This window comes from Balaenoptera physalus (assembly GCF_965194825.1).
Source record: "Balaenoptera physalus genome assembly, chromosome: 10".
NCBI classification, from domain to species: Eukaryota; Metazoa; Chordata; class Mammalia; order Artiodactyla; family Balaenopteridae; genus Balaenoptera; species Balaenoptera physalus.
In genome coordinates this window covers 66,041,906-66,054,545 of record NC_138889.1, presented here as the reverse complement: position 1 = coordinate 66,054,545, position 12,640 = coordinate 66,041,906, and the positions used below count along the sequence as shown (strand labels likewise).

Genomic DNA, 12,640 nt, shown 5'->3' with positions numbered 1-12,640 from the left:
GACCGATCTGAGGGCATCCGCAGGATCCCTGCTCCCTGAATCATCTGTCAACCTTGTGCGTCCTGCTCCTTCCACCCCAGGCAGCAGCAAGAAGACTTCCCAAAGACGCTCAGGGTGGGAGAGGAGAGAGACTCCCTGTGGAACTAGGAGCAGAGATTCTGCTCTTCCTTCCTGTTGCCAGAAGTGAAGCAGGGGGCCAGAGTCTGGGCACCTCTGAGGCTCCTCCCAGAGGGAGAACTGAAAGACTCAGAGTCTTGCTTAAGCAGAGTCTTGTTTAACTCCATTCCCCAGTAAGCAGAGTGAGACGTACCAGGAGGATCTTAACGAGGACCAAGAGGAGGGGAAACCCAGAGACGGGCTTAGGCTCACCACCGCAACATAGAATTTTCTAACGTTCTCGTCCACCTGAACGGAGGTTGTTCACAGGGATGCTACAGGGAGCATTCACACAGAGGACTGGACAGCCTGTGAGGGCCACTCCTGCCTGAGGTTCTCATTCTCTGACCTAGAGCTGTGCTTTTCCAGCAGCACTGAGAAAGCCCCGTTGTGAGGGGAGAGTACTGCAGCCCTCAGGTGTGCTGAGAACACAGGTGTGGCACCAGGAAAGCCAGGAAGTCCTAAAATCTACCTGGGGATGCCACTTTGATTCAAAGTAGTGGGCATCATGTCCATGCTGGGTCATGCCAGGCAAACAGGTTGCTCTCCAGAGGCAGTCCCTGGTCTCCAGGAGTGCACGGCCCGGTGAGGGAGACACCGGGCAACGGCCGCAGGACCGTGCAGACAGAGCACTGAGGACAGGGCTGGCCATCACTCCCACCCTCCAATACACCTGTGGGCAGCAGGCTTTCCTGACTCTCGGCGCGCCACCTACAACCCATAAAAAGTTGTAAAATCATGAACCAGGGACAGTTAATGCTCCTCAAGAACACAGGTGAAGACAATGGCAGAAATAGAAACCAGTAGTAGTAATAATAGAAAAAAAGGCAAAAAGCTATTCCAATTGTTACACTTTATAAACTAAATGGCTCCCTTCTAAGTCGGAATGTGAGATTAATCCGTGATCATTATAAACTGAGTCACAATTACCCTTAAGATGATTATCACCAGCTGTCACTGCTTCAAAGAAAAGGAGCCGGGCCCAGGGGATGCAGGTGCAACCACCACAGAGACAGCAGAACCCTCACCAGGAGAGCTAACGAGATATCGACCGACCTCTGGTCCCCAAGCCAAATGGCACATTCCAGTTCTGACATGAGGGAAACCCCACACGAAAACACGTGCACAAGTACCCATCCCCCTCATCTGCAAGTGCACTGCCTTGCCGCCTTCTGTCCCAGTTTTCTCTGTAATCAGGCAGGCATGTGGCTTTGACTGCAATCAGCAGCCCTGCTAGTGCAAAAGGCAATTTGCATCTCCTCTCAGCCAGATCTCCCCATTCTGGAAGTCTACACCCAACTCCAGTGCTTTCCCAGGCACAGTGCAGGCTCAGAAAGACCCCAGCAAGGCAGGAGAGAGTCTGGCAACTTCTGACTACAGCCCGCCCCCAGCTAGACACCTACCCTCCCTGCCACAGAGCAAGAAGGCAGGGTGGCAGAGCCCTGGGACAGTGCACAGGGCAGGGCCACAAGGATGCCAAGCTGCTCGTTGGGGCTGGGCTTCGGGGTGGCAGGATTCTGTGCTCCAGATGGAGTGTGTGGGCTCAAGAAAGGAATGAGGGGATGGGATTGCTGGGCCTAGGCTGGGGCAAGTGCCAAATCACTCTCTGCAGGATGCCAGTGCCTGGGCACTCGCCGCCGGAGGACAGAGCCATTTTCCAGAGACGACCCGACCTCCCTAGGGCCCTCTTTCCCAGAGGCAGGCTTAAGCCTCCCCAGTTTGAGGCAGACTTTCTCTAAGACCTGTGTACTCACTCTACAAGTTGCTTTGGTCCTTGGCTCCTGGGAGAGGCTTTCTTGAACCACGATCTGGCCTGGCCCCCAGCTTGCCATATCCTAAACACGCCGTCATATCCCAGCCCCATGTGCTTCCCCTGTCCTCCCTGCCTCCTGAGTTAGTCTGTGGCCACCACCCTGCCATCAGCACCCCCGTTCAGGTACTTCCACAGCACTAGAGGCCTCTGAGCCCACAGGCACTGTCCAGGCACCTCTGCTGGGTGATTAGAAAAGGTTAATGATACTCTGTGTGGCGGCACTGTCTTCTAGAAGGTCCTTAGCCCACATGTGTCAAGAAGGCCAGGACGCACCGGAAAGGACTTGTGCCCCCAGCCGGGATGCCCTGTGCAGGGTGACAGCCCTCCTGAGTCAGCACAGCCCCGGTCCCCTGATGGGAGAATCTCCTGGTCTATGTGAGACTCTGAGGTGTGATTGTATACATCTGCCGGAAACCCTGGGTTGACCTGTGTGTGTGCACACACGTGTGTGTGTTGGTGGGAGGGGCACCCACAAATTCTAACTTGGGAAGCCCTGAAACCCCCAAAGGTGCTCAGATTAGAGACAACAACAATTCTCAAGAGAAACTCTGAATCCCCAGGCCAGTGACAGGTGCTTGTTTGTAGAAGGATCTGCTTTTAACAAGCCTCAGGCGGTTTCAGCTGGTTTCCATTTTGGATGCTGTCTGGACAGACTCATAGAAAAGCTCTGTCAGAATTATTTTCTATCAGTGACTGGAATCAGTTCCCTTTGAGGGTAGGCTGCGTTACAAGGCAGGTCTGGAGAGTCTGTGCCTACCAGCCACAAGCATGTGCACCTGGGCCAGCAAGAACATAGTGGACCTTAGCAGCGGGCACCCCTTTTACACACATGCCTCTCAGGGGAGGCCTGGAGATAGCCCCGTAGCCCATGGCAACCAAGGAGCCAATGGGTGGCCAAGGATCTGGTGCTGCCATGGCAATGAGCTCTTTTCCAGTGGTAATGAAGAGAATGGAGTAGAGTGGATGTAGAAAGGCCTGCACCTGTGCAAGCCCCAGGGACCCCTCCCCCACCCCGACCTCCACACAGGCAGGAAAGCCCAGCTGTCCTTGGGACAGACCACAGCATCAGGGAACATCAGGTGGCCATACTTCCCTGAGTGTGCCTGGGTTCCTAGGTGTTCTGGTGCACGTGAAAGCAGTTCTCATGTATTGTGAGTTGGTGTGTGTCCAGGTATAAACCAGTTAGCAAGTGGATTTCTGACTCTCTGAAAGATATGAGTAGTCTTGTGTGTGGGTAGTGGGAGGCAGGTATTCCCCAAATATAGGATGTGTATGTGCACGGATAGGCAGGAGTACACCTGTGTGAGCCCGAGAATCAGTGTGTGTGTGTGTGTGTGTGTGTGTGTGTGTGTGTGCGCACGCGCGCGCGCTTTAGGTTCGGATTGACTGTCTCCAGGAATTCATGCCCTGAGTGTGTGAACCGACCAGCAGGAGAGTCTTTGGTCCTGTGGATGCATGCCTGCAGATGTATGGGTGTGTGTACGCTGCTATACTGGCGTAAGACCGGTGTGCTAGGCCTAGGAGGGGGCTCAGCACCGTTCACTCCCTCCCCAGGCGGCCACATGGCACTGACTGCCCCAACAAGGCCCACACAGGCCCAGAGCACTGGCCTCTTCCAGCAGCCCCGGCGGATAAGTGGGGGAGCGGAGCAGGCTAGTTCAGTCCACTGGGGCCCCCAAAGTTGGGGCAGGAAGGCCCAGAGCCTCCAACCCGCGCCCCCGGGGCTCGGCCAGATGAGGAGGGTACAGCTGCCCTGCGCCCCAGTCCAGTGTCCCCAGCCAGCCCTGCGCTCCGAGTTCGGGGTGGTGGGCACCTTGGCCCGGCACCCTCGACCCTGCCCCAAGCCCTCAGCGTTGGAGGGTGGTGGGCCAGGCCCGAGCCCCCCAGTCGAAGAGAAGGTGGGGGCCGGCGCCCGCGTACCTGTAGGGAATCCAGTCGGAATGCGGCTTGGAAGTCATGTCTCTCGGGGGCGGGGCGGCAGCTGCGGCTCCGGAGGCCGGGGCCCGCGGGGGCCGGCGCGGGGGCCCTGCTCAGCTCCCGGGCCGCCCAGGGCCGCATCCTCCCGGGCCGGGGCGCTGGGCCCCGCCGAGGCCCGCGCTGCACGCCAGGGCCCCGGCCGCGGGCTCGGCGAGCGACTGCCTGCGCGGCTCGATGGGCGAAGCGGCGGAGTGCGCGGGGCCGCCGCGGGCGGGCGTGCGCGCGCGTGAAGGCGGGAGAGGCCGTCCGCACCGCCCGACGCCGCCAGAGGGGCTGGGTTCCGCGCCCAGGGCCCGAGCTCTGCGTGGTGGCGGCGGCGGCCCGCCCCCTCCTCCCTCGCCCCGCCCCCGGCGGAGACCCCACCCCCAGACCGGCTCCGGCGTCCCAGACGCCCCCATCCCCCTCACCGAAAGCCCGGGTCCGCAGGCTCCGCACAGGTGACCGCGCCTGAGCCCACTTTGGGTGAACAGGCGCTGTCACTGGGCGGGTCTCCGACCTCAAGCCTGAGTTTCTCCTGTGAAACGGGGATAATTCTAACACCTGCCTACCTGGCCTACCTATCTCCACTAAGGGATGGGAAACCTATGCTCAAATGGAGGGGGAGGGGAGAAGTAGGGGGTGGGACCCAGTTGTATAGGAAGGGAATGATGCCAAAAAAGACCGAAAGAGGTCCTGGGGAACTTTCAGGTCCGAAGCATGGAGGCTGACGTTCCCCCCTTCCCTGCCGCCTCCAGTTCTCACATGCCGCCGGGGGAACCTTCTTTCTTTGGTTTTAGTAAAGGAGGTGTTTCCTCATTCCGGAGGAGTCCTTCCCCTCTAAGCTATAGGAGTCAAGACAAGGATACATTTACCGTCTATTGCGTCCCCAGCCCTTGTAAATTTATTTTACTTAATCTCCACAACAGCCTTGAGAGGCAAGTAGTTGTTCCTGTTTCCCAGAAAATAAAGCCTCAGGAAGGCTAAGATGCCCAAGGACATAAAGCTTGACAGCCATGGAGCTGAAAAGGAACCAGGGCCTCTGCCCTCCAAAGCCCTTTCTAAGGGCCACACTTAAATGGAGGCAAAAACCTCTCAACAAAGATAATCTTAAAGTCTCTGAGCACTGAGGAGGTCCTGGCTGTGACAAGCACCAACTTTAAAGCAAACTGTGGCATGTTGAGGTGAAGGACAGCAAGTCCACAGCAGGGCCGGCAGAAGCAGGGAGGAGAGACCAGGAGATCTTGGAGGGGTCTGCTGAGGGGCACCGTCTCCACACTGCAGGTGGGTGTCCTCATGTGTACCCTGGATTCAGCAGTGCCATCCCCCCAACCATGCCAGAAGAGTGTCCATGTGGGATCCTTTGACTGCCTGACTGGTGGGGAGAGAGTGTAAGGACAGCCAGATGGGCTGAGGGAGGGCCCCATCCTGCTGCCCTGGGTCCACAGCTGGGACTCCCCACCCCAGGACTTTGCCAGCCTTGCAGCCTGACCCATTTGCTATAAAAACAATAACCAGGACATCTGGAGCATTTGCTGCGCATCAGGTGCTAGCTATATACTATAACTCATGTAATCCTCACAACCACCCTAGGAGGTAGGTGCTATTATCATACCCATTTTATAGCAGAAGAAACTAAGGCACAGAGAAGGCAAAGTTCTTGCCCAAAGTCACACAGCTGGTCAATGGTGAGGCCAGAATTCACACACAGCCCTTGTCCTTAGCTTCCTCCTGCCTATCACAGTTCTTGCAGGGCACATGCACGCATGCACACACAGCCAGCCTCCCTCTTCAGGCTTCTGGAGTGGACAGGTCATATCCATCTCCGTCTGGCACAGCATCGATGCTTGCCAAAGGCTGTGACCTCTGATTATTTATCAACCTCCAAGAGCTATCACTGTCAATGGGGACAGAGAGCAGACAAAAAAATTCACCCCAGAGTAGGGTGCAGGGGGCAAAAAGTAGGGCTGTTTCCTTGCCTGCTGGGACACTTGGCCTGGGCCTCCGTTTTCACCCCTGTCGGGCTCCCAGGAGGGGCAGCAGAAAGGGACTGGTCCCTGCCTTGGAGACCAAGGCAGCATAGCAAATCACTACCTGAGGGCCTCTGTCTGTCAGGACCTATGGACAGAACCCTGTACGGAAGCAAGAGGTCAGCCCCACCCTCCAGACCATCAGCAGCTACCACTTCAGAGATGAGCTTAGACGACTTCCTCTTCAAGAACCTGAGGCTGCTTTTCCCCTTTATTCCCAAATTATCTGACACCTTAAAGCAATCAGAATCAAGTTGGAAGGTCTCAGGAGCCTGGAGTAATTGAATCTATTAAATAGGCACTTTAAGTTCTGTCCTAAGGGAGCAAAATCTGGAGTCAGAGTGAGGTGCAGAAATAAGACAGCTCTCCGTGTCTCTTCCTGCCGAGGCTGTGTGTGCACATGGGATATGGGGGAGCCAGTGGGGCTGTGTGCAATGTATGCATGTGTGCGTGAGTGTGTGTGTGTGTGTGTGTGTGTGTCTGTGTGTGTGTGTAAGGTGTCCCTGCAGTCAGAACGGGTCTGCACAGGAACATTTGTTAGTTGGTATGTTGATGTGTGTGCATGGGGAGGATCTAAGCGGGTGCTTCTGTGAGTTCTACGGCGATGTGTGAGTGTTCACACTCAACTCAGAACTGGTGGTGGGTTTTGCTGCTTAGATGACTTCCCTGGTTGACATTTTAAGCCTAGGCCCTTGGCTTCTACCAAAAAGCCACTTCAGAAAGCAATGTAAAGAATACTGTACTAAGCTGTGATTAAAATACAGCTGTGCTGTACACTGACCCTTGAATAAGTACCTAAGCTTTCTAAATTTAGCCCAGGAACAAGGTTATCTCTACTGAAACATAGCAAACCCACACGGCCTCCTCACCACCTGTCCAGTTCCTCAAGGATGAGGTATTTGCTGTGAATTTAAATTCTCCTCGTTGCATCTTAGGCATTTTCAAACATAGGCATAGTTTGTGAGTGGAGTGAAAGAATGCATGGGAACAGAAACAACCTGAAGGAGACCCTCACATCTGCCATCCCAGCTGGAGAGGACCCCAGTGCAAGCTCCCCTCAGCAAGGCTCGTTCATCCAAGGAAGAAGGTTAGCATTTTGGCACCTTGCTACTTCCATGTGGAGTCTTAAATTTTCTATTTCTAATTTAACTGTTTTATTGAGTGTGGGCCACCTCTCATCAATTTCGGAAGCAAAAGGATATAAGTAATAAAAGAATATCTATTCAGATTGGGTACCAGGTCCCAAGGTGTCCTGCCTCGTAGCTTGGCATTGTACCCTCGCATTCTGAGGAAGGCAATGCAATCAACCAAACAGCAGCTCAACCCGACTGGGCTCAAGGGTCCATGCAGCACTTTGGCAGGCGTCAGGCTCAACCCTGCTCTCAGGAAGCTTTCAGTTTGGCAGGAGAGACAGAAAGCACCAAGGTTCTGGAGTCACAATCCAGGTGTACAAAGTGTTGGGAGCAGCCAATGGTACTGAAGGAAGGGGAGTCAGGTTAGGACAAGCGTTTCCTGAGAATAAGAAAGGATGACAGTTGAATTGGACCTTGAAGGATGAGGAGGGTTTGTTTTTTTTTTTTGGCCGCACTGCAAGGCATGCGGGATCTTAGTTCCCTGACCAGGGATCGAACCCACACCCCCCCTACAGTGGAAGCACAGAGTCTTAACCACTGAACCGCCAGGGAAGTCCCGAGGAGGGTTTTGATAGACAGATAAGAAAGGAAGTGGGGGGGAAGTTTAACAGTTCTTGAGATTCTATGGCTGGCCAGGCGTGGTCCTGGGCTCTTTTACCAAAGGGCATTCTAGACAAAGAGGATGACATGAACAAAGGCAGCGGATGCGAGAGTCTATGACCAATGCAAGTGCAAACCTAGGTACAAATCACCTAATGTGCTGGCATATTGGTGAGTGGTTCAGCGTGGCACAAGGGTCAGGTCACATGGTCCCCTGAGCACCCAGCTGGGGGGCTTGGATTTTATCCTGCAGCCAGTGGGGAACCACTAAAGGGTTTTAAGCCAAGGGTAACCTGTCCAGATGTACCTTTTAGAAAGAGAGAATTGGGAGCAAAATGGAGGATAAAGGGAGACAAGACCAGAGGTATTGAAAACTGTTAGATGGTGAATGGGAAAGTCCAAGGCAGAGATGAAACCCCCTACACCAGAGCCCAGTGCCTTGCAAAGCTGTTGGGCAGATGTCATGGCAAGATGGTGGCTCATGCATGCACAGCCAGAGAGCGCCCTCTGAAATCCCCCTTCAAACTGCAGAATATACAAAGACCACTGCCCCATTACACATGATTAAAGTGAGATAAATAGGCTTACTGATGTCTGTGGAAAAATGTAGGGTAACCACTAGCAGAATTAAAAACAATATGTCGGGCTTCCCTGGCGGCGCAGTGGTTGAGAATCTGCCTGCCAATGCAGGGGACACGGGTTCGAGCCCTGGTCTGGGAAGATCCCACATGCCGCAGAGCAGCTAGGCCCGTGAGCCACAACTACTGAGCCTGTGCGTCTGGAGCCTGTGCTCCGCAACAAGAGAGGCTGCGATAGTGAGAGGCCCGCGCACCACGATGAAGAGTGGCCCCCGCTCTCCGCAAATGGAGAAAGCCCTCACACAGAAACGAAGACCCAACACAGCCAAAAATAAATAAATAAATAATTTTTTAAAAAACCAATATGTCTATTTTGTCTCACTGCCTAAGAGAATAGCAAATAAAAATCTCCACAACAACAACAAAAGTGACCCTAGTCTAGGGACTTCCCTGGCAGTCCAGTGGTTGAGACTCCGTGCTGCCAATGCAGGGGATGCAGGTTTGATCCCTGGTCGGGGAACTAGGATCTCACACGCCACAGCGCGCAGCCAGGAAAAAAAAAAGGAAAAAAGAAAAAAAATGATCATAGTCTAAAGGAAACATAAGACTCAGAAAGCATAAAACAAAGTAATAGGAAGAAAACCAAATGTAATGGTGATGAAGTCAGTGTAAATGGAGAGCCTATGAGATTGGATCAGATGTGACCATCATTTGTGGAGAACATACTCTATGCTGGGCACCCTCTACATGTTTCATAAAAGCAATATGGGCAATAGGGTGATGAAATGGAACTTCAGTGAGGCTCCGAGGCAATAGGTATCACGTTCCAGAGTGAGGTGGGACACCACCAAATGTGACATGGAGAAGAGGCCGGACCATTAGCTGGCACATTTCTGGTACATACAAAATATAGGAGGCTGAGAAAAGGGTTGTTGGAGGTTGAAAAGGAGTTTTAGAGAAAGCCACCAGGGTCCAGTGAGCCCTGAGAGGGAGAGGTGGAGGGGTTATGGCTTTCACCTCCAATCCGGAGAGAGGGCTTGAGGAGAGCTCAGTATGCGGCCACAGTAGTCTTGGGACCACAGTACTGGGGCATCTGAGTCACACCTGTCCTGATGGCTGAGAAGGTGCTGCTGCTTCAGGGTCAGCCTGTGCTCTCAGGTTTGTGGGGTGATGGATACAGGAGTATCTCCTGTGGACCAGTGTAGGCCCCAGCATGAAGAACAGGTGTGACTGTGTTAGATCCCAGCCCAGAGGGCCCCCTTGTCAGGGGGAGGTCACAGTGCGGGAGGGGATGAGTTCAGCTTTCCCAGGGCCTGAGAATGGGTCCACAGGATGAGCCATGGTGAGAAAGCATCACCCGCATCAAGGGAGCTTCGCTTGGGGAGACATCCCAGCGATGGAATGGTTCCTAAGAACCCACAAAACACCCCAACGATAGCGACGGCCCAGAGAGTGTGACACCAGCTCATCAGAATATCAGTCAGGGAAGAACTTTCCTGCCCCTCTCCTCTCCTCTCCTGCTTTGTGCCTTCACCTTGGACCCTGGAGAGGGTCAGAACTGCAGGATGGACCTTCTCCCACAAGCAGCTGGCCTGCAGTAGACTGGGACGGGCAAGAGAAGCTGGTGTAACTCTGAAGTTTAAAGTTTGTTTTTTTATCACAATAGACAGGACATATTAATTACTGACAGGACAACCTTTGGTTACCTGGAAACGGCCAGAAAAGTCATGGCACTTACCCTCACTTTCATCTAGGTTTAGGGGGAAAAAACAGCCTCAAAGAATAAAATTAAAGAGACCACAGGACACAAAAATAAGGTTGACTTTATGATTCCATCTCATGAGTCATGCCTATTCAACCCAACAGCTACACATGGCTTCTCTCATCTAATCCTCACAACAACACTATGCGGTAGGTACTGTTACTATCCCCATTTTGCAGGTGAAGAAACAGGAGGTTACATAGCCTGCTCAAAGTCCCACAGGAAATAAGTGAAAGAGTTCAAATCAAACTCAGGCAGCTGAGAGTTCTAGAGCCCACAGCGTAATGGCTATCCTCTAGAGAAAACCCAACGATGATGGCCTTAGACCTTCAACTCATTAATTCCTGTCCTAGAAATCTAGCCAAGGGAAACATGCACTGGAGTCAAAAGTTTATGTACAGAGATAGTCATCCCAGCTTTATTTCTTTCTTTTTTTTTTTTTTTGGCTTTTTTTTTTTTAATCAGAGAAAGGTAAAATGAGTCCATAGTCAGTTTCTAAAAGGGACTATCACTTAAGAAGAATAAGTACCAGCTTTATTTCTAATGGGGGAAATTGGCAGGAGCTGGGGTTTACAAAGCGTCTATCAGTTGGGACTTGGTTAAGTAAATAATTCTACGTTCACAGGATGGACCACTGAGCATCCTTTACGAGGAATTTAATGACAGAGGAACAGGTTTATGAGATACAATACTGTAGGAAAGTCTAATGTCCTATAAAGAAGCTCCATACACTGGCACATGCACAAATGGTCTCAGGAAAAGTTGCCCAGGGTGAGAAAGACGCAGTCCAGTCCATCAGTGAGGCCACCATAGGACCACATCCTCCTTTTCAGGTGGTCCCTCCTTCCAGGTGCTGGCTTCCTCTTAACTGCAGCTTTCAGCTCCTTAGACCTCCTGGGGACCCCTCCACAGCACAGACAACGCCCCGCCACCATGGCCGGGGGGAGACAGACAGTAGACAAACACTCAGTGCACAAGGGGTTTGGTAAATTAATAAATAATATTTTAAAAGCTGTGCAATTGAAATATCCTTAGTCACCTCATGTAGTATGATATATTACCGAGGTGGCACCCAGGTGGCCACACTCCAATGCACGCAGGCATTAAAAATGTCGGCAATTTTGAGCCGGGAAATTTATCAATATCTTGGAGGGGGATGGGGAAGTGCGGGAAGTATACTTAATACCTGCTCTTTGCCCAGTTTACCAGCTCCACTTTGAGGATCTGCTGAGCTTCTTCTGCTCAGAGGACCCAGACCGGGGTGGGGTGTGGCTGGGAGACCCGGAGCTGAAGCACAGCATCCCTGCCTGCTTCCCCACAGGGCATCTAAGCCCAGCTTTCCAAGGAGCAGGCGCTGAGGTTATAAATAGGAAAAGGTTTCTGAGGAGAAGTGCCCAGGCCCCTGTCCTCAGCCTGCAGGAAGGGTTTGTTTTACCAGCGTTATTGGATTTGCAGATAAGCAACAATGAATTAAGCTGATCAGGAAGGGAGGGAGGGAGTTCTCATTTGTTCATAATGCAAGATTTATCTAGCAGAGCCCTCTCCTTTGTCAAACAGAGAGCCACTGCCTTTATATCCTCTAGCAAAGAACATTTTATTTTGTAACCTTTCAGAAAAGCCTATGAGTTTGCGGTTTTGACCAGTTTTTTTCCCCCTCATCTAAGAAAACCATGGTTGTTTAAAATGTGAAATACATTTTAAACAACCCTACTCTGAATTCGCAAACCCATCTCTCTAGCAAGAGGAATCAGACCCTGAAATGCAATTTAAACTATTTCCAAAGTTTATTACCCCTAACACATCATCTTTTCGCTCCGTGGCCCTTCCCTTTTGCTGCTAATGGTTCATAAATATAAGATTCTAATCAGATTCTAAAGCCACCAGCCATTCTAAGGTCACTGAAGAAGCGATGTCCTCTAAGGTAGAGCTAGGGGATTAGATTGGATTTTCTCATCTCTGAAATGGGGAGAAAAGTCGCTAAGACCTACAGAGGCAGCAGGTATAGATGAAAGAACACCAGACCCAGATTCCAGTCCTGGCTTTGTTGCTGATATGCTATATGACCTTGAGTGAGTATGTGGCCTCTCTGTGCCTCATGAAATTCAGGGGGTGGGATGTTCTCGAAGGCTACCTTCCAGCACTACATTTCTCTGATATTTTAACTCTTTACAGCAGGGCTGTTAGGAGACAAAGGAAGGTGATTAGAGTCTGCTCAACTCTGAAATAAGGATGAAAGTCTTGCATTTTATAGAAGAAACACACAGCAGTGAAAACACACTAGACTTAGAACTGAATTCTTGTCCTCTCTGTGCTGCTAACTCATTGGGTGGCCAGGGAACCACTTGCCTGGGCTCGCCTCAGTTTCCTCATCTATTAAGTGGGGACAATGCACATCTTGCCTACTGCATAGGGTGTGTGAGGCTGAACGCAGAGAAGGAACGTGAACCTGTGATCGCTGTGTCGAAAGTCCAAAGCACCACAGGGATGTGACAACATGTAGTAATTAGAGCTTCCACTTATTGAGCCCTGGTGTGGAGCCAGCACTGTGCTGAGCGGTACCTGTATTATCTCACTGATTGCTCACAGCAACCCTGAGGAGCTATTATACGAAAGGA

General features: G+C 52.0%; 1 protein-coding gene across 3 annotated transcripts in view; it reads right to left on the bottom strand.

The window, feature by feature from the left end:
- Positions 1 to 12,640, bottom strand: part of TUB (TUB bipartite transcription factor) — an 84,685-nt gene that overhangs the window by 18,173 nt on the left and 53,872 nt on the right. Inside the window, exon 1 of one of the 3 annotated variants that reach the window (XM_082476352.1) lies at positions 3,890 to 4,187. The exons of 1 other annotated variant lie outside the window; for it this stretch is intronic. In XM_082476352.1, coding sequence (XP_082332478.1) covers positions 3,890 to 3,927 — 38 coding nt within the window. In that variant the 5' untranslated portion in view covers positions 3,928 to 4,187. Of the gene's footprint in view, positions 1 to 3,889; positions 4,188 to 12,640 lie in introns of those variants that run through there. One more of the 3 variants, XM_082476353.1, reaches the window with a different exon arrangement.